Genomic DNA, 20944 nt, shown 5'->3' with positions numbered 1-20944 from the left:
TTGGCTGAATTTCTCTAATTATTTGTGTCTTGACTAATCAGAACGTCTTAGACATTCAGACTCATTTGACGCATTCAGCGCATGCGTTTATTGTATCATATTAAAGTTCAAAATCATTTGATCTCTAAGTGGGGGGTGGGGGTGATGTAGATACAGGTCGTGAATATGAACTGCATTGAATATGGACCAGCAGTTTTCCTTAAGGACCAGCAGCATTTGCTACATGTCGGTCCTTATGACCAGTAGTCATTTTCCCTTAAGATCACACACTGGCTATGAATATGCTGAATATAGACTGTGTGATACATCGTGTCGCTCAGCCCTCCCCAGCCTGTTCTATCCCTGAAAGAGGTTAACCAATGTGTGAGGGCGCCCCGTCACGGCGTACGTTGCAGAGTACGCTGCAATAATCCACACAACTGTCAAATATAGGTTCAGAGGTGAACCCGCATTCATGCTATCTCGAAACTTTTCTTATTACATCAACACTATTACAATACAAAATCACGAAACTGGAAATAAAACGTTGCATGGCTGGACAAAAATCTTACTACTAGCAATATTGCTACATTTTAACATCTGGCGGGAAAAAATCTTAAATAAAAAATTGCTTGTTTAATCGTCTGACACAACATACATCTTAACCAACGCTTTCTTTGCGCCGTCGGTGAGCTGCCATTCAGTTACATGTAAATGTACAATGGCAATACATGAAGGTAAACCTAATGATGTCGCATTTTTGAGAGAGAGTCAATTTTGTCAATCACTAAAATGTAACAATAATTGTTCTTCAATTTGTGTCATGTCAGACAATAACACGAGGAAATGTTAATTAAGATTTTTTAGTCAGGCCAGAATATAAGATTTAACAATCTCTCAGACGTTTGTCGGACTCCACGATAACAAAGTAGCTATATTGGTAAGACTTTTTGTCGAGCCAGATGACGTTTTGTGTCAGGTTTCGTGATTTTCGTTGTAAGAGGGGTTCAGTTTGTATCTTAGTTTATAGGTCTTGGTGCTTACATTTGTGTCAATTACTTATCATGGCAACTATATACTCTGCATGTCTAGCAACTTGCGACTGATGTATTTCCTGTCACCAGGTATTCAGATATGACTTCGGAATGATATATAAACGACATAACTTTACATGGAAGTACATGGTCTCACACCCTCCAACATTGTGTTGTGGTTTTATGTTATAAACCGACACGCGTACGAAGTTTGCTATTAATAGTCTTATGCTTATACTGTCACGGTTTTGTGGTAATCATGGTAAGAACACCAACGTCAACTACATTTGTCAGACTTCTGTTGTCTAACTTGTAGATACCACATAGCTATCTACTGTTCATGACTAACATGACTGTATAGCCATTATCGGTTTAGGGTCTTTTTTTTGTGCCCCCCCCCCTAACAAATAGTGAAATGTTTGTTTAGCCCCCCCCCTAATTTTTCTTGAGAAAAATTGGTGCCCCCCCTGAAAATCCTCCGCCCCCCCGGAAGTTAAAACTGTACACTCCCTAACATGACTGTATATCCATTATCGATGTTTGCTGTGCTTAGTATAAATACTATATGGGCATTTGTTGTTAAAACGCATAGCTGACTGTGCATACCGCCTCCACAAGAAATGTGTTCTTGTCAACCACCAGAAATTTTAAACTAACCTATCTATCCGTTCATCCATCCATCTATCCATCCATCCATACATACATACATCATCTGTCTGTCTGTCTGCCTGCCTGTCTGTCTGTCTGTCTGTCTGTCTCTGTCTGTCTGTATGTCTGTCTGTCTCCGTCTCTTTGTCTCTCTGCCTCTTTCAAAACATTATTTGTTATTTTAAAAAATGATATTAAAGGCAAACACAAATAGACTCATAGTTTCTGAACAAGTCAGAGGATGTCTTGTTGTGAAGCAAAATGGTCACGACTGACCATCTCAAAATCAATATTTTCGACGAAAATTATGATAAACCTAGAACTCATTTTCAGGAGTATGAAGTAATAAGATGGATAGATAATATAGTTTACACTCATTCTTTAATACTGAATTGTTACTCGAGGTGCTCAAAATGGTCCAAAACACATGCAGTACAACGGTTATTCAACTTGGAGATGAATATGAATGATACGATTTGGCAGTCAACTGGGACCGGACCTTGGATTTGTCACAGTGTTTCCGATTGTCAGTCGTCGTACCACCTATCCCAGGTCAAAGGTCAACATAGCAATCACATCGAGTTTACACAAAACTACAAAGACAACTCCAAACACTTTCAGTTCAAATTCTTATATCCTGTGAAGATTATTTTATCGGTGCAAAAATCGAATAATTTGAACTTTTCTTCAAATTGAAATTCACATTTTAAAAGTTGTGTTTGGAACAAAAGTTAAATCTAATACTATAATTTTAGCTTTAAATTTTATTTAGATGTTATGCCCCTCACAATATCTCTGAGCTCTGGTATGTACATATGTATGTATGTATGTATGTATGTATGTATGTATGTATGTATGTATGTATGTGTGTGTGTGTGTGTGTGTGTGTGTGCGTGCGTGCGTGCGTGCGTGCGTGCATGCATGCATGCATGCATGCATGCATGGATGTATGTATGTATGTATGTATGTATGTATGTATGTATGTATGTATGTATGTATGTATGTTATGGTATGCACATACAACTGTGTGAACCTATAATTCACAGACACAGACAGACAGACAGACAGACAGACAGACAGACAAAATGAGAAGAGCCTCTTTCTATGATCAAATATATTTATTGCATAGTGAAATATCTTGTTATGTCAATTTCTTGTCTAAATGAATTGCTCACCAAGACTTGTGTATGTCTTCCAAGAACTAAGGATATATCATCATACCCTGAGTACTCCATTCAATAAGGGACATAAGAGCTTACATTACTCACTGGATATGAAATACAATAATTGGGGAAGAATTTACATAACACATTTACATCATATATACTAATACCTTGGAGCAGGAAATGAAATGATTTCATTTTGTAATAGTACCAGTCTGAAAAGACAGACTAGTAGTTTTTTTTTTGGTTAGTCCAAAAGTTCACTCGGACTTATTTTCTTTTTTCTGGTTTATACAGAAATAATGAAACTATTTCATTCAGAAATAAAGAAATTATTTCATTTTTGTAATAGTACCAATCTATAGAAACAGACCAGTAGTTGCTTTTTTATAAGTCCAAGACTTTTTTTTTCTTTTTCTGGTTTACATAGAGTTGTTTTTATTCAATTCTGTATATTTACCTGAAGATAATGAAGGATAGAAACTACCCTTTCTCTTCTATAAAACTACTGATCAAAATGCAATGCAGATTGTATTGTTGTTGTTTACCCATGTCAACATTGACAAGATTCAGATAAATGGTTTTGAAATTTTGCTGGCCGGTTTGAATCGATTTTCGTTTTGAGTAGACGTTATTGGTACTTCATTTATTCCATTTATCACATCTCACTTATTGGAAGCCATGATTAGATTTGGAACTACATTTAAAACAAATAGCGAAGTACTTTCTGAATTCAAACATTGACACGGTAACCGATTTATACACATATTTAGTTTTTTCAAGTGCTAACTTGTAATATGAAATAACAACAGATAGCTTTATTTTTGCATAATATGGAAGTCAGCACTACTTACTACGCGGGTCTATGGTTGAATTTGAAATTTCCCAGCAATAAAATGACACAGTCTGTAACTGACCTGGGGTAACATTTTATGGAGAAAGTACACAAACATTATTAATAATAAACTTTAATATTCTGGAGCATATCAGCATATTCCAGTGTGGCAGAAATTCGAAAATGAACACAGGCATGGCAGACACTAGAGATTTTGAATTTTTAGGTATTCCCCAAAAATATGTCAGAACGTTACCAATACCTGCGTTCTACCAGTTACTAAACCAAGCTGATTAAAATCTGATCAAGGTGAAGACTCAATTTGCATTTACCATACCTTCATGTCTACTGTCCATTGACAAGTATTGAAGAGGAAGGCAGTCACTCGACGTTTAAACATACGACAAATGTAAAGTATAGTAAATCATACTTTTTACATAATCAGATTTTAATCATATTATTGCTAGATATGATTCAACATATTTGAGTCACTGGAATAATATATGGGTATTTCACAAAAATAGTCACCACACCGATAAAGTTACAGACTGTGTCCCTTTAAGTATACACCCATAAAGTTACAGACTGTGTCCCTTTAATGTATACACCCATAAAGTTACAGACTGTGTCCCTTTAAAGTATACACCCATAAAGTTACAGACTGTCCCTTTAAGTATACACCCATAAAGTTACAGACTGTGTCCCTTTAATGTATACACCCATAAAGTTACAGACTGTGTCCCTTTAATGTATACACCCATAAAGTTACAGACTGTGTCCCTTTAATGTATACACCCATAAAGTTACAGACTGTGTCCCTTTAATGTATACACCCATAAAGTTACAGACTGTGTCCCTTTAATGTATACACCCATAAAGTTACAGACTGTGTCCCTTTAAAGTATACACCCATAAAGTTACAGACTGTGTCCCTTTAATGTATACACCCAAAGAGTTACAGACTGTGCCCCTTTAAAGTATACACCCAAAGAGTTACAGACTGTGCCCCTTTAAAGTATACACCCATAAAGTTACAGACTGTGCCCCTTTAATGTATACACCCATAAAGTTACAGACTGTGCCCCTTTAAAGTATACACCCATAAAGTTACAGACTATGTCCCTTTAATGTATACACCCATAAAGTTACAGACTGTGTCCCTTTAATGTATACACCCATAAAGTTACAGACTGTGTCCCTTTAATGTATATACCCATAAAGTTACAGACTGTGTCCCTTTAATGTATATACCCATAAAGTTACAGACTGTGTCCCTTTAATGTATACACCCATAAAGTTACAGACTGTGTCCCTTTAATGTATACACCCATAAAGTTACAGACTGTGTCCATTTAATGTATACACCCATAAAGTTACAAACTGTGTCCCTTTAATGTATATACCCATAAAGTTACAAACTGTGTCCCTTTAATGTATACACCAAAAAAGTTACAGACTGTGTCCCTTTAATGTATACACCCATAAAGTTACAGACTATGTCCCTTTAAAGTATACACCCATAAAGTTACAGACTGTGTCCCTTTAATGTATACACCCATAAAGTTACAGACTATGTCCCTTTAAAGTATACACCCATAAAGTTACAGACTGTGTCCCTTTAATGTATACACCCATAAAGTTACAGACTATGTCCCTTTAAAGTATACACCCATAAAGTTACAGACTGTGTCCCTTTAATGTATACACCCATAAAGTTACAGACTGTGTCCCTTTAATGTATACACCCATAAAGTTACAGACTATGTCCCTTTAAAGTATACACCCATAAAGTTACAGACTGTGTCCCTTTAATGTATACACCCATAAAGTTACAGACTGTGTCCCTTTAAAGTATACACCCATAAAGTTACAGACTGTGTCCCTTTAAAGTATACACCCATAAAGTTACAGACTGTGCCCCTCTAATGTATACATATCTGACATTGTTTATTTCGACATGATTTGTATGCGAAGTAAATGTGGGCAAAAAGCCTCACCAATAAATTCTTAGACTTTACATCACAACAAAATTGATACTCAAAAGATACACTTTCTCCCTTAAAGAAAAAATAAACGTCACTATCACAATTTCAGTTTTGAAACAAAAAAATTTATACACATCATCTAAATTCTTTCTGCGATAGGACGAGTTCAGCTTCTGTTTTTGTTACGACAAACAAAATTACTAAACAAACAACTAATCAAATTATTGGACTCATAAAGGTTCTTAAAGAAAATATAATTTCTGACCTGACAAAAAAAAGAAAAGAAAGCCTGTTATTTAATTGACAAATTAGACTATTCTTCGGTTTATTTTAGATAATCGTGATCTGAAGACGAGAGACAGGGTTGACAATTAGTTATACAGTGTAAAACAAAGACACTTCTACCTTCTCTCATAACCGTCTCACAAATTGAAATATTCAAATTCTTTCAGATACAGTTCTGAACCATTAATGAATGGATACTGGCACATCTGTAAATACAGACCCCCTGTGGTAATAAAGCTCACCATATCCCCTGATATTAGACATAATTAGCATATTAACTTTAAACACCTGGTCAATATCTACACTGATAAATTAGCATATTAACTTGACAGCACCTGGTCAATATATATGGTCCCCATATATAAAAATGATGGAAAGTGTTTTTATCATTTATATATGAAGACAGTTCTGATTGAAGTGCTACAGATTTCATATTTTGTAAATGATATTTCTGAATGACAAATTATATTTGCATATGTTACATTCAGAGTGAAAAACAACCATGGTTATGTTCTACATACATACATGTCTTGTCTTTGGTTCGAGTTTGGGTTTGTTTGCTGTGACACGAAAACATTTTTTACTCAGTTGGCGAGTTGCAGAGCATATACTAACACTGAATGACAGAAGGTATAGTAACATCACAATCAGTAACACTGCATGACTGAAAGTATAGATTGCATCACAATCAGTAACACTGCATGACAAAATATAGTAACATCACAGTCAGCAATATAGCATGACAGAAAGTATAGTAACATCACAATCATTAACATTGCATGAGAGAGATTACATCATAAATCAGAAATGTTGCACGACATAGAGTAAAATTTACACTACAATAAAACTGCATGAAAAAAAAGTACTTTACATCACTAACAGTGATATTGTATGGCAAAATGTATAGTCTACATAACAATCAGTGTATAGAAGTAAGAGACACCTTTACTACAAAGTATAACACACCATAGTCTGTGAGATACTTCATGGCGGGGCGCCCTCACACATCAGTCAACCCTGATGGGGCGCCCTCATACATCAGTCAATCCCAAAGCTCGTTGAGGATTTAGAAATACAGAAGAAAGACCAGCTATGTATTTATCAAATAAATTCACTACTTAGATATCAACTTATTTTACTAGCCTCTCCCTATGTAAATTAGACCTCACCATTTGTTAGGTTGTTGCCCCCCCCCCTCCCCACTTGTAAATTTGACAACACCCTTAAAGTTTGACGTCTCTCTTTATAAGTTTGACCTCACTTGACCTCATCCTCTGCACCCTCCTTCTGTAAGTTTGAACACTACCTTTGTTAAGTTTGCCTTCTCTTAGATTTTTCACATTCACATTCATTTTCAAACATTGGCTGTGAAACAACCTCCAACCTTCAGGGGAAAAAAATTTCATGAGGCCAACAACAGCATAAGTTCAAAGTTCATATACACTGACACAGACATGAGGTCAAAGGTCACAAAAGAACTGGTGAAGAAAACAAAAATAGAAATACAACAAGTTGTAGTAAACTGTTTGATTTTCCCTCCCACAACTACGCTAATCTGCTAATATACTCTATATTTTTTTCTCTTGGACTTTAGAAAGATATTTCAATTTTGAATTCATAAAATATAATATTGAAACAAACACTTCATGTTTTAGCAAAACTTCATAAGCTAGTTTGTTTGTGCTTTGTGGACAACAACCCAAATTTGTGTATTCCCCACAAGTTAGGTTTTATTTGACGGTTCATACAGTGCCAGTTTCTGACAAGAATTTTATTATTTTTTGATAAATCTTTGAATATCCTTTCAGTGAATGTCCTTTTTTCAGGATCTTGTTTTTCACCGAATAAGCCAACATATATAATACTCTTGTATGATTCTGAGTACGCATGAAGATATTCAAAATGGCTGCCTAGCAACAGTCATGACAACAGAGGATTATTCGCCAGAGGGATAAACCATGGGGATGGATGGTTGTACCATGTCACTTGTAGGGGTGGCTGGCTATTAGGCTGTAGCATATCATGTGTAGGGGTGGCTGCCTACTAGACTAAACCATGTCACTTTTAGGAGTGGCTAGCTACTAGACTGTTCCATGTCACTTGGAAGGGTGGCTGGCTAGTGACTGCACCTTGTCCCTTTTAGACATGGCTGGCTGGCTACGACACTGCAATGTTATTTCTAAAGACAGCAATCATCCTGACTTAACTTGGCTTTTCAAAAGGATTTCTATGAAATTCCCTGACATTGTGTTATATTATTATAAACTGTCTTTAGTTGAGGTAATTAGTTCAATTCTGTGATAATGATTTGAAATATATATAGGTTTTTATTTAAATTAACTTATCACAATAATTCTGATTCCTCCAGGTGACCCTTGACCTTCTCCAGGTGACCCCTTGACCTTTAGTCTAGTGCAGCAGGAGGTACATAAGAGAATCCAACAAAGGCGTTATCTGCTTCTTGTACACTGGCACTAATGGCACTTGGATCTAAGGATCGGCCAACAGATCCCGGAACAGGCTCCCTTACAAACTCTGGATCAAAATGCTTTAAGTCCATGTGACCCGTCTGAAATAGATAAATACAGACAATCAAAAGATTTCATTGGTCATATTTTTTGCATACATCTACATAAATTATAACATACAAATGGTAATAAGTTTTCTATTAAATGTGTACACACACACAGACACACACACACACACACAGACACGAACACACACATATACACAATGTGACTCAAATGCCCACCCTACACAAGCAGTTGGTGGATATATGAATATACTTGTATATGATCTTCACTGCGTCAATAGTTGTAGCAACGGTGACACCTGCCAATCAATATATCATGTCAAGTAGAAGTGTAGACATTCTTGACAAACTTGTACATTGTATATATTCACTTTTATCCAACAATTTTGATCTACTTTCACATCTATAAGTATAAGTGACGTTTAAATTCACCATTTGGATTGTATTCGGTGCTACTTGCTAACAGAGAACGTTTGAGTTGAGCGAGGGCGCTATAGGCACATTCAGGCTAGCCTATCCACAGCGCTGGATCTGTGACTACTCTAACTCTCGTTTTTTATGAGAGTAAGTGCAACTATAGATCAGCACAGTGGGCAGTATAGCTAATGGATCGCAAAGGTTTGAGTTGAGCGAGGGTGCTATTTACTAACTGATAATGGGCGCATTCAGGATAACCGTTTGTGCTCTATTATCTTGCCTATCCGCAGCACTGGATCTGCAACTGCTCTAACTCTTTGTCTACTATGAGAGTAAGCGCAGCTACAGATCAGAGTCGCGGACAAGCCAGCTAACAGATCACATACGGTTTTTATCCTGAAATGCACCCATTGTTGTATGAGTTGCATACTACAAACTTACAACATTTGGGTTGTATGGGGGCGCTATTCTTCTGGCTTCTAACTCATGCCAGTTCATGGCTTGGAAGAAGGAGTGGTTCTTTATGTCCAAGAAATCACCTTCACCAGCACCAAGACGTTTCTGTCTGTCTTTTTGGAGAAGCTTTAAGACAAAGGAAAAAGCATTGCATTAATTTGTACAAATTAGTATGGACTCCATCTCATCAATATATAAAAGATAAAGGACAAAGGAATACAAATAATACTGTAAAACTAAGAAATAAAGTATTGACGTGACCAATATGGCATATTCCGATTATAAACAAAAGATTATGTAGTTTGGACACTAGGTGTGCTATTTGAACACAAGATGAAGGCCACAATAGTTGAATACAATATACAGGCCTTCTTTGAAAATCTCCATTTCTCAAAAGTAAGATCAATGGTATTCACAGCCAGGAATTGAGAGTTATCTCTTGTTTTATTGACTGCTTCTTTCAATGCCATGTGGTTGGCATTTCACATCCAAACAAAGTCCTCCTTCTACCTGATGTGGGGCGCCCTCTTGTGGCACCTCTTTGAAAAAAAGACTGAGAACTGAGTAACTGGAATATGGCGTATAATTCAGATGATAGATAGCTATAACAAAATGCTGAACAGCTAAAATGGAATGCTGAACAGTTAAAATGGAATGCTGAACAGCTAAAATGGAATGCTGAACAGCTAAAATGGAATGCTGAACAGCTAAAATGGAATGCTGAACAGCTAAAATGGAATGCTGAACAGCTAAAATGGAATGATGAACAGCTAAAATGGAATGCTGAACAGCTAAAATGGAATGCTGAACAGCTAAAATGGAATGCTGAACAGCTAAAATGGAATGCTGAACAGCTAAAATGGAATGCTGAACAGCTAAAATGGAATGATGAACAGCTAAAATGGAATGATGAACAGCTAAAATGAAGAGCTGAAAAGCTAAATCGGAATGATTGAAAGTATATCCACTACAGATTAGTATTCCAAAGAGACAACTCCCAAAAAATTACCTACCCCTTCTAGAATGTTTCTGGCAGCCATTGAAATATTGGTTCTAAGTCTAAGAGGTTTGTATAAAATATTGTCATACATTTCGGCAGTATCACGACTATAAAATGGTGGCTGAAAAAACAACAACAACAATACGATAAGTTACAAGTAAAATATAAATCACCATTTATAAGTGAAAGCTGAATGTAAGAACAAATAGTTTTGAAGATAATCAATGAGTGAAATAGTTACTTTTTGTAAAATATGACCAGCCCACTCAAGTATGTCACCTTTGTGCCAAATTTGAATGACATATGCATATCAGAGATATGGCTGTCCACATTCCACATATATACAAATGTATGAACAGAACCAATTCCCATAACCCCCTCCCCGCCACACACACACACACACACACACACACACACACACACACACACACACACACACACACACACACACACACACACAGACAGACACACACTAAAATTTCACATACCCATTTATAATTGAAATCAGATTTGAAACTTACCAATCCATACATCATTTCATAAAGTACAGCTCCTAGACACCACCAGTCAACTGATCTGTCATACTCCTGTTTGCGAAGGACTTCTGGTGCCAGATACTATCATGTGGAAATAAAATAATTGTGAAATTTGATAAGTCATTATCTGGCCCTCCTACGCTATAAGCCATTCACTGTGCACTATAGTAGTTAGTTTGTTACCCTCATAAGATATGATTGTCTGCTGTTGGAGTTACAACTGCCAACATCAGATTGTGAACAAATGGAACCTGTTACAAACAAAAGTAAACAAATGGATTGCATTAACAACACTTGGCACAGCATGTTGGAACAACAGAGTCTAGTATTACACACCATTGTTTGATAAAAAAAAAAGTTTTATGGCCTCTTTACATGTACTTGAAATGCATGGGGGGGGGGGGGGAGGCATGGAAATTTGTTTGTGAATGTGAACTATTATGTAAATTGGCCATAAAACTTCTCATCAAATGATGGAATGAAATTACAAGTCTCTGTACTTCGAACATGCTGTGCCAAGTGTTATTAATCCAATTAATTTGCTTACATAGCCTTAGTTATTAACTAGTTGACACTACAACTGTTACAATTAACTCACCTCTGGCGTACCACAGAATGTTCCCGTTGTTCCCGTTGCTGTAATATTTTCTTTACATAGACCAAAATCTGTGAGAACAACATGACCCTGAGCATCAAGTAAGATATTCTCTGGTTTTAAATCTCTGTAAAACAAACAAAAAACAGAAACGAATACATTTTAACAGTACACAAATAAAAGTGACAGTATTTGCCCAAGGTTGTGAAACATGGTGAGTGAGTCTAGTTATTATAGTGTGGTTGTTATCTATGATCTCTCTCCATGTATAGTCAAATGGACAAATTCTGCTGAAATTCTAGCTAAATCTCCTGCTGGGGAAGGGATGAACAGTGCATGTCAGTAGTAATCCATCACACACTGACAGGCAGTTGTAATTGGATACTTCGTTCAGTTTACTACAAACTCAACCTCCAGTTTGAAAGTACGTCACGCAAGGGCGCGATATGTCGACACGTTTATATCAACACTCCAATAGCATTAATTTACCACTGTCGGTTGTAAGAATGGAATGCTGTGCTAGAGAAATCCACTTGACTATATGGTGGAGATGATCATAATGCGTATAGTTACTAGACAACAACCAATCACATGACACCATAAACTGAAAACAACCAATCACAGAACATCATAAATTCACAACAACCAATCACATAACATCATAAATTCAAAACAACCAATCACATAAAATCATAAATTCAAAGCAACCAATCACATAACATCATAATTCAAAACAACCAATCATAAAACACCAAATGACTCAATATCTTTACCTATAAATGATATTGTGTGAGTGAAGATAGCCTAATGCACTGGCAATCTCTGCTGCATAGAATCTTGCACGGGGCTCAGGAAAATACCTCTCTCTTTGAAGATGAAAGAATAACTCTCCACCATTTACATAATCTAACACAAAATATAATTTATCTGGGGTCTGGAAGGAATAGTGGAGCCCAACAAGGAATGGGTGTTTGATATTTTTCTTTAGAACATTGCGTTCGGCCATGATATGCTTCACCTATGAGATAGAGAAAAGACATAATTAATAAAACTGTTAATTGTGAAACAATACAAGTAATTTGTCAATCTACACAGTGTGTGAAATTAACAACAGAGTTTGTTTGATATTCAGCTCTAAACAACATGCACAACATACAATTCTTTCAATATGCAATATTCCATTCTGCAACTTTGCGAGTGTTTTCAAGAAAGGGTCATGTGAGGCCACAAACAGATATTGGAAAAAGAGGGTTGAACAAGTTCAATACATTGCAGTACAAGGAGCAGAAAATAAATGGATATGAAAGAACTTCATGAGTTCCTAAACAGTACGTCATAGAAAGAAGGAGCAGTAAGTTTTGATTTGACCTAAAAATGCAATCAAATTGCCAATAAACGATGACAAATGTTGTGTCAAATGTATGGCGGAAGATACATGAACAGCGCCATCTAGTGGCAAAATACAACTATCTTTTGTCTTTCTACGGACAATGATATATGATACTGACAGCCATCAGGATGTTTTGCTAAGGTTTTGGAACAGATGTTGTACAGTGACAAGAATCCTAAGTGTTCCCTCAAAGAATCCAAACAGTTTTTCAATGTAATTTGTAAATTGTCCTACTGGCATTTTAGTATTGCCCATAGTTGTTGTTTTAGCAGATCAGATAGATGGGAGTATAATTAATTGGTAACAGCGTTTTGTTTACGTTTTGACAGAAAGATATTTACAATAGGCTGAAGTGACGCAGATACACTGTTCTTGTGTTCAGAATTTCACTGTTGTCCTGAACATGCTTTTAAGCAGATATTTACAACTCTATCTCATAGACAAGAAGCATTAATTGGATTGAAACTTGTAACATGTCAATAAATGTTTTTGGATAGACACATCTAGAACTTGCTCTCAGTGCAGTCTGTGCAGTGAATAACTACCTACCACAACAAACACAGAAAGTTACTCAACATAAACGAGATTACATCGCCACTGTGTTCAGAGAATGAAACTGCTGCTATCTATCTACTCAAACAATAATGGTGGCAGTAATACTTGGCAAGGTAGTATAAGATTGTAACTTACTTCATTGCGTCTCATGATTGCCTGTTTCTGTAGAACTTTGATTGCGTAGACTGTGCCTTCTGATTTGTGCTTGGCTAATAAAACTTTACCGAAACTACCCTTACCAATCACCTTAAGGAAATCAAATTCACTGGGTCTCACTCTGTTGACAATGATGAAAAGAACAAACAGTCAAAATTTGAACAAAGTTTGACTAACTTTACTTCTGTAAACTACGAAATTTGTAGAAGATGATAAACAAAGTTGGGGTCGGGACAAAACTACTCGCTGGGTCGCTATCAAAACAGAATTATCGATACTTGCTGTGGATTTTCAGTACCTGTAAGATTAATAACATTATTTTCTGGACTTGTGTCAAGATTGTTTTATGATATGAATGATACTGAAAGTGTTATTTCAGTGCCTGTACGGTTAATAACATTATTTTTTTTGACTTGTCAACATCGACTAATGACATCATTCATGTATAATACTTACAGTGGTTTTTAGTACCTGTACGTTTAATAACATTATTATCTGGACGTTTTACGACACGAATGGTACTTACTGTGGTTTTTCAGTGCCTGCAAGATTAATAACATTATTGTCTGGACTCATGTCAACATCGTCTAATACATTCTCATCTGAATCCGTTGACACATTTCGTGGATTGTCCAAAGATAAGAATTCCCTTACTTCGGGGCTGAAAAAAAAGGGTATTAATTTATCATGAGTATCTACATTGGTGATGTCATAACAGTAAATGATGATGTCATCACAATAAGTGATGATGTCAGTACAATAAATGATGCGTCATCACAATAAATGATGATGTCATCACAATAAATGATGCCGTCTTCACAATAAATGATGCCGTCTTCACAATAAATGATGATGTCATCACAGTAAATGATGCCATCATCACAATAAATGATGATGTCATCACAACAAGTGATGATGTCAGTACAATAAATGATGTCGGCACAATAAATAATGACATCATCACAATTAATGATGATGTCAGTATAACATATGTCAGTACAATGAATGATGTCAGCACAATAAATTATGATGTCACTTGTCAGTACAATAAATGATGATGTTAGCACACTAAATAATGACAACAGCACACTAAATAACGATGTCAGCACACTAAATAATGACAACAGCACACCAAATAACGATGTCAACATAAATAATTACATCAGCACAATAAGTGATGTCATCACAATAACTGATGATGTCATCACAATAACTGATGATGTCATCACTATAAATGATGATGTCAAAACAAACCATACTTACTGTTCAAGGACTTTAGGGTGAAACAATAATTTTTGTATAAATTCATCTAAACCTTCTCTTCTGTGTCGTATAAATTCTGGGTCAAAATTGTTACCAAAAATCTTCTTACCGGGAAGTTTGACATTGATTTCGGAATACTGTTTTTTTAGCTGTATAAAGAACAAAGAAATGAAGAGAAGAGAATGAGTAACTCTGTAGTGAGTAAAAGGAACCAGCACATCACTGGCAGTATGAAATAAATTAAGTTCACCGATAACACACCAATCTCGTGTTTGGAGTCCTCTACACAATATTGTTTTTGTAAATTTGCCATTGCACGAAAAATCATTGCACATTTAGTTATATATTTACCAATATATTATATATAGTTTGTTGTCTGATGATCGCAACAAGCATGTAATTCTGAGTACATCCTAATTCATTTTATTGAGCATTACTTGAGCTTTGTCGATTGATAGCACGAGAAATCAGTATATTGGCACACGTTTAAACAACCTTTTACCTGAGACCGAGCCGGCATGTGAGAGTTCAAATGAGTCGGCTAGTTACATTTGTTGATTTACAATGTAAGTCAAATCTACACCAGCTGAGAAACTTACTTTTAAATCAAAATGACAGAGAAAGGTTTGCGAACTTCAGAGATCGTAAAGTCAAAGGACTATTTACTTCTTATCCCAACTCTACAAGAAGCATCCATTTTTTAAAAATACAAATTTAACGTAATCAGCAACAATTCCACAACACAGCAACAAATGGCAAAATCTCCCAATGAAGTAATTCCTGTTTAAAAATTCTAGCTAAAAATCACTCATTATATATTCACAAATAAGGGTTGTTCGGTACACAAAATTTCATCAGAGCATAATTCTCCTGAATGCACGACCATATTGGTGTTTTTTCAGTAAGTTGTTTGCTTCCAGTTGCAGAAGACGCATATTAATCTTTGACCTTCTCCAATGATTACATTTCGTGTTAGACACGGTGACACAAAGGGTACGCTTCCTGGATGACTGCGACAATAGATACAGGGATTACGGGCCAAATTAACACTTAAATACAATAGGCATTGCTAGTCTGTTGTTTGGAGGTCTGAGCACAAGCGTAGTCTTGAGAGTATCACGTTTACATCTCCCAAACAACCACATGTACAGTCCCCCTTGGAACAATTTGCAAGTATGACCATGACTATGACTCAAAAAATGAAAAATATCACCAATTACAATGATTCTGCAAATGTGTATATCCTCATGAGCCTTGAGGTAGTGATAATGATATACTATCAAGAAATAGTTAGAAGGTACTATGTACTGAATGGTGAGAAGGTTAGCGTGTTTGTAAGACTGGAAACTAACAATCTCTCCCACAGAGTAATTAGGGTATATCGCAGTCATTATTTATAGTATCCAAGGATAGACTACTAGTATCAACTGTATGCACAAAGTCAACTTACCGAAGTTAACAAGATGACTCATTTGAAGAAAAAAAAATGATTCATACTGAAAAAAGTCTATTTTAAGTGGCCATATGGATGAAAATTGGGTATTTATTTCGGATTTTTAATTTATACAACAAGTTTATCATGGCTTCCTACTTGAAAAAAAATCAATGTGAAACAACATAGACCAAGTCTGTGTATGTAACTCAATAAATTGCAAAAAGCTAAAATATATGTAATAAGTAATAATACAATAACAAACATTTTACACATTTATTAATCTTTTGCCATTTATTGAGTTACAAACAAGGACTCCGCATATGTTGTCCCACATTTGGTTTCCAAATAGGAAGCCATGATAAAATTGTTCTATGAATTAAAAATCCAAAAATAAATACTCAATCCTAAAATGGGTATTTATTTTGGATTTTTTTAATTTATAAAACTAATGTACTACATGTTTCTACTACAAAAATGATTTGCAACAAAATAGTCCCCAAGTCTATGTTTGTAACTCAATAAATTGCAAAACACTAACAGCTGTGTAAAACTTTGTTACTGTATGTATAAGAATTGATTTGTAAATAAATTGGGTGGATGCTAGTAATTATCATACACCCAATATTAATTCCAATGCAATTCAATGGACAGCACATGCATTGAATAATCGGGCAATAATTTTCCGTATCATGCCCCAGCAACACTTTGCCCAAACATTGCAAGTGGTGCGCCTATCAACATCTTTTCGCCCAGTGATTTGACTTCGTTAATTTCTTCAAATGATGTTTCCATGCCACTACATGTGGTATATGATAAAGCCGATATGGGTTTTGCAGGTCTCGGCTGCAGAGCTTATGGGCCTTCCGAAAGTCGGACCCTTTCGCCGCACAAACTCGATCTGCAAAATCCATATCCGAGCAGTAAAGATTATTATCACATCTTGTCCAGAGTCAGTGAATATATCAGTTGCTTCGTCAAATATTGAAACATCACCATGCATAAATAATTAATTATTTGTGTTTATCTGTGTTTACTTGTGTTTACTTAGTTTAAAAAAAATCACTTCCTGTATTAAACAGTAACAACATTTTTTGCACTTTTAAACGTGGTTTTTTGTTTTTGTTTTTTTTTTGCAATTTCTTGAGTAACAAATATGGATTTGGTCTGTGTTGTTTCATATTATTTTTTACCCTCTAAGTACAAATATTTTTGCAAAGTTGCTTTATACATTGTGTAAATCCAAAACCCAAAAGAAATCCATACTAGCACTAGCAGGGATCTGAGCATATTAGAATACAGTATAACATATTCCATGATATTACTCTGATAGTTCAGCCTTCAGTTTACTAAAATAGACACAAACTAAAACTACTGTCACAACATGTTGGTACAACTGTGATAAAATATTGAATGGATGTTGGTTTAATTAAAGTCTCAGTAGGGAGTTCAAGTTCCATAAACTTGCAGTGTAGTGCTTTCAGACTTCCATGTTTACACTATCTTGATCACAGGGTGATTAGAATCACACAACAGAGGAACCGCTATCACCCACTTGTGTAATCTACCACATTGAAGAATAAAAGATTGTGTCTATCTTAGAAAACCGAAGGCTGGATTACGAGTGTCGTAAAATTTGAGACAAAAACTTACAGTTTCATGAAGACGATGGAATTCATTGTATCTCCTGAATATAAACCATGTTTTGCCTCCACGGTTGACGACTACCTTGTAAACCTGTGAATAACAGACAAAATTAGCTAGATTATTTAAATGAAGGTACACTGTCCTATCAAGTCAACATCATTAATAGGCCTTTCCAAAAGTTACCATTGTGGCACTCGAATTCCTGTTTGTGTGTACATCGGGGATATACATAGCATAGGTTACTTGGTTAATCATAGAGCACTGCTGCTTTCCTCGATGTCTGAACAGTACAAAAACATCCCTAATTTACACTTCTACAGAATACCAAGGGCCAAAGCTCTTAGGAAATGGTACAATGAGGTGATGGTACCCCCAATTTGAGTGAGGGCACTGTAATCTCAATTTCCTGTTTGCAGTCTGGAATGGCCGATTACACAACATGCAAGTCATGATGTTTGTGTTAAAACAAGTCTCTGCATTATCCATGTACTGACTTGTTTGTATGTTTTCAGGCCTGGATTTTGAGACTAAAGTATACCTGACTTGGACATGGTGTCTGTGAGTGTGAACTTATGTACCTGCCGAGTATAAAAGCCCCAAGTGCAGATAAACAGCACATCCAACCAGGTTCAATTTCCCTTTGTAGGATTTAGCTGATATGGCCTCTGACTACCACATTTTTTTAATTTGCATTTTACACGTATTGACCTTTTAACATTCAATTTTTTCCTCATGGCTGAAGAGTTTTATCGCCTGCAGTCATCTTCAACTCACACAGTGACAAAACCCCTGAGGTCACTTGTATTTTCCTTGTATGAACAAAGAAAAACACTGGGGAAGCATTTCTAATTACAATGTATATGATGAAATATAGCTAGACATTCATATCCTCATAACAAACAAGACTTGTACATCATGTAGATGAGGAGCAGTGACAGACTGAAAGATATGTCATGTTGTTCAGTCCTAATAGGCTTCTAAACCATAGCGTGGTACGAATGTCGTATCATACAGACTACAGTAGTGTTGTCCTCTAACGAAAGACAACAACTTTTGATAGATGTGGGTCAAAATGGTGATAACTTTGTATGTATGTATGTATGTATGTATGTATGTATGTATGTATGTATGTATGTATGTATGTATGTATGTATGCATGCATGCATGTATGTATGTATGTATGTATGTATGTATGTATGTATGTATGTATGTATGTATGTATGTATGTATGTATGCATGTATGCATGTATGTATGTATGTATGTATGTATGTATGTATGTATGTATGTATGTATGTATGTATGTATGTGTGTGTGTGTGTGTGTCGCCATGTTAGGGACAGAGGAACATCAACCATTAGTGGGTCAGCAAAGTCAAAGGTCAAGGGTTACACACTGTTAAAGACAGCAGTATCAACCAGACAGTAAATTGACCTGATAACATATTGTAGACACATTGAATGTACATAGGTCACTTCACTGTAGATGAATAGTTCAACACTGTCAAATGTCTGACATAATTAACATCTGGCACCAGTTGATATATGAAGACATTTATTCATTTATACTACATATAGTACCTTTGTATTCAAATCAAAGTCATCGGTCTTTTGAGGCGTTCTAGGCTATTCACTTTTATACTATGCATGTGTTGTGTATCTTTTACTTTTATTACTACCGAAATCAGCAAACTAAGATAGACAAACACTAAAAGTGTTGTAACTACATGTTGATAGAAGTTATTAAAGGGGAACTCACCCCTGGGAAATAAAACAAGCGACCTATCGGTCAGAATAGCTCCGCTGTTTTTTATTTTTATTTTATTTTTTATTTTGGTGACATGTAGAAGTGGTTCAGGTCTTCAGCTCTTCGAGTCAGTATGCAGTTTTGTTTTAGCGATGCAATAAAGTGGTTAGTGGTTTCATATGATGTCTCACTATAAAACACATTTTACACAGAAGTTGGTAATGTATTGTACTTTTATACCATAGTCACCATTTTATAACAAAAATCTACTGTTATGAAAAATTGCACAAAATCTCAGAAAAAAATGACTGGGAAATGCACACAAGAAAAAGAAAAAAAGAGGATTTTGAGGTTGGCTATAAGTAATTCCAGTGTCTTACAGCTGTAACCCTGGAAAATTTTAATGAAGAATGAAATAAACTAGGGATCTAAAATAATTTTGAGGCAATTTGAATTTCAATTTTCTAACAAATTTACAAAGTCAACAACATTCAACTTGTTCTAGTTGTGGTAGATATATATAGGGAAGAAATGTATTAATCGCCATCTTAGTTTCCGTACGGCGACAATCTCAAGTACCCGGACGAGAGTCATTCTCAGCCATACGTTACAGCGGTAACACTCGTTCATGTTCGGTTACCTTTCACAAAGAAAACACAACGAAATGGTTGAAATGGTCTTTTTTAAATTTCTTTTCATCACAACAACAAAATCTGCGTGATCAAAAGTATTGTAAACTAAACCAGAAAGAATTATCGGACTGGCTAAACTTCCCGATGAACTGGAAGGTCCTACTACTTCCAAGTAAGCCTCGATAGTACTATAGTACGTGAGAAAAATCGTCTCAAACTAGCGATACAACTTTCAAAATATAACTTGACATGTCTTCATTTGTTAGAGTTATACAATTCAAGACGGGTTTTCACTCGAAAACAACAATTCTGTGAATAATGACACTCTGAACGCAGCGATTTCTCGGACGATGTTACCACTGTAACGTATGGCTGACAACGACTTGCTTCCGGGTTAGTCCCTCGTGCATACGGGTGGATTGTCGGCGATTAATACATACATGTACATCGTCTGATATTTTAATTCACAGTGTTTTTTGTGACCGGCGCCTGTCAGCAGACTCTGCCATTTTTTTCATCATTCCATTGTATTTAAACCTTGTACTTGACATTTCGCAATATTTATAATTCTCAACAAAATACCTCAACATGCCTCACTTCGCTCGTACTCAAAGCAGCCCCGCACGTAGTCCTGCTTGCATACGGAGGAATTCGGGACT

General features: G+C 35.8%; 1 protein-coding gene across 3 annotated transcripts in view; it reads right to left on the bottom strand.

The window, feature by feature from the left end:
- Positions 1-2748: 2748 nt before the first annotated feature.
- The window catches only part of LOC144446021 (serine/threonine-protein kinase Sgk1-like), a 29039-nt gene continuing 10843 nt past the window's right edge, over positions 2749-20944 (bottom strand). For all 3 annotated transcript variants that reach the window (XM_078135688.1, XM_078135687.1, XM_078135689.1), the window contains exons 4-13: positions 17916-17999; positions 14831-14979; positions 14094-14228; positions 13547-13688; positions 12240-12484; positions 11470-11593; positions 10857-10952; positions 10349-10456; positions 9321-9461; positions 2749-8498 (exon numbers count right to left, since the gene is read on the bottom strand). In XM_078135688.1, the coding sequence (XP_077991814.1) occupies positions 8334-8498; positions 9321-9461; positions 10349-10456; positions 10857-10952; positions 11470-11593; positions 12240-12484; positions 13547-13688; positions 14094-14228; positions 14831-14979; positions 17916-17999 (1389 nt within the window). In that variant the 3' untranslated portion in view covers positions 2749-8333. The remainder of the gene's footprint in view (positions 8499-9320; positions 9462-10348; positions 10457-10856; positions 10953-11469; positions 11594-12239; positions 12485-13546; positions 13689-14093; positions 14229-14830; positions 14980-17915; positions 18000-20944) is intronic.

This window comes from Glandiceps talaboti, chromosome 14 (assembly GCF_964340395.1).
Source record: "Glandiceps talaboti chromosome 14, keGlaTala1.1, whole genome shotgun sequence".
NCBI lineage: Eukaryota > Metazoa > Hemichordata > Enteropneusta > Spengelidae > Glandiceps > Glandiceps talaboti.
Note: the sequence above shows the minus strand (reverse complement) of the source record. Positions and strands in the feature narration are given on the sequence as shown.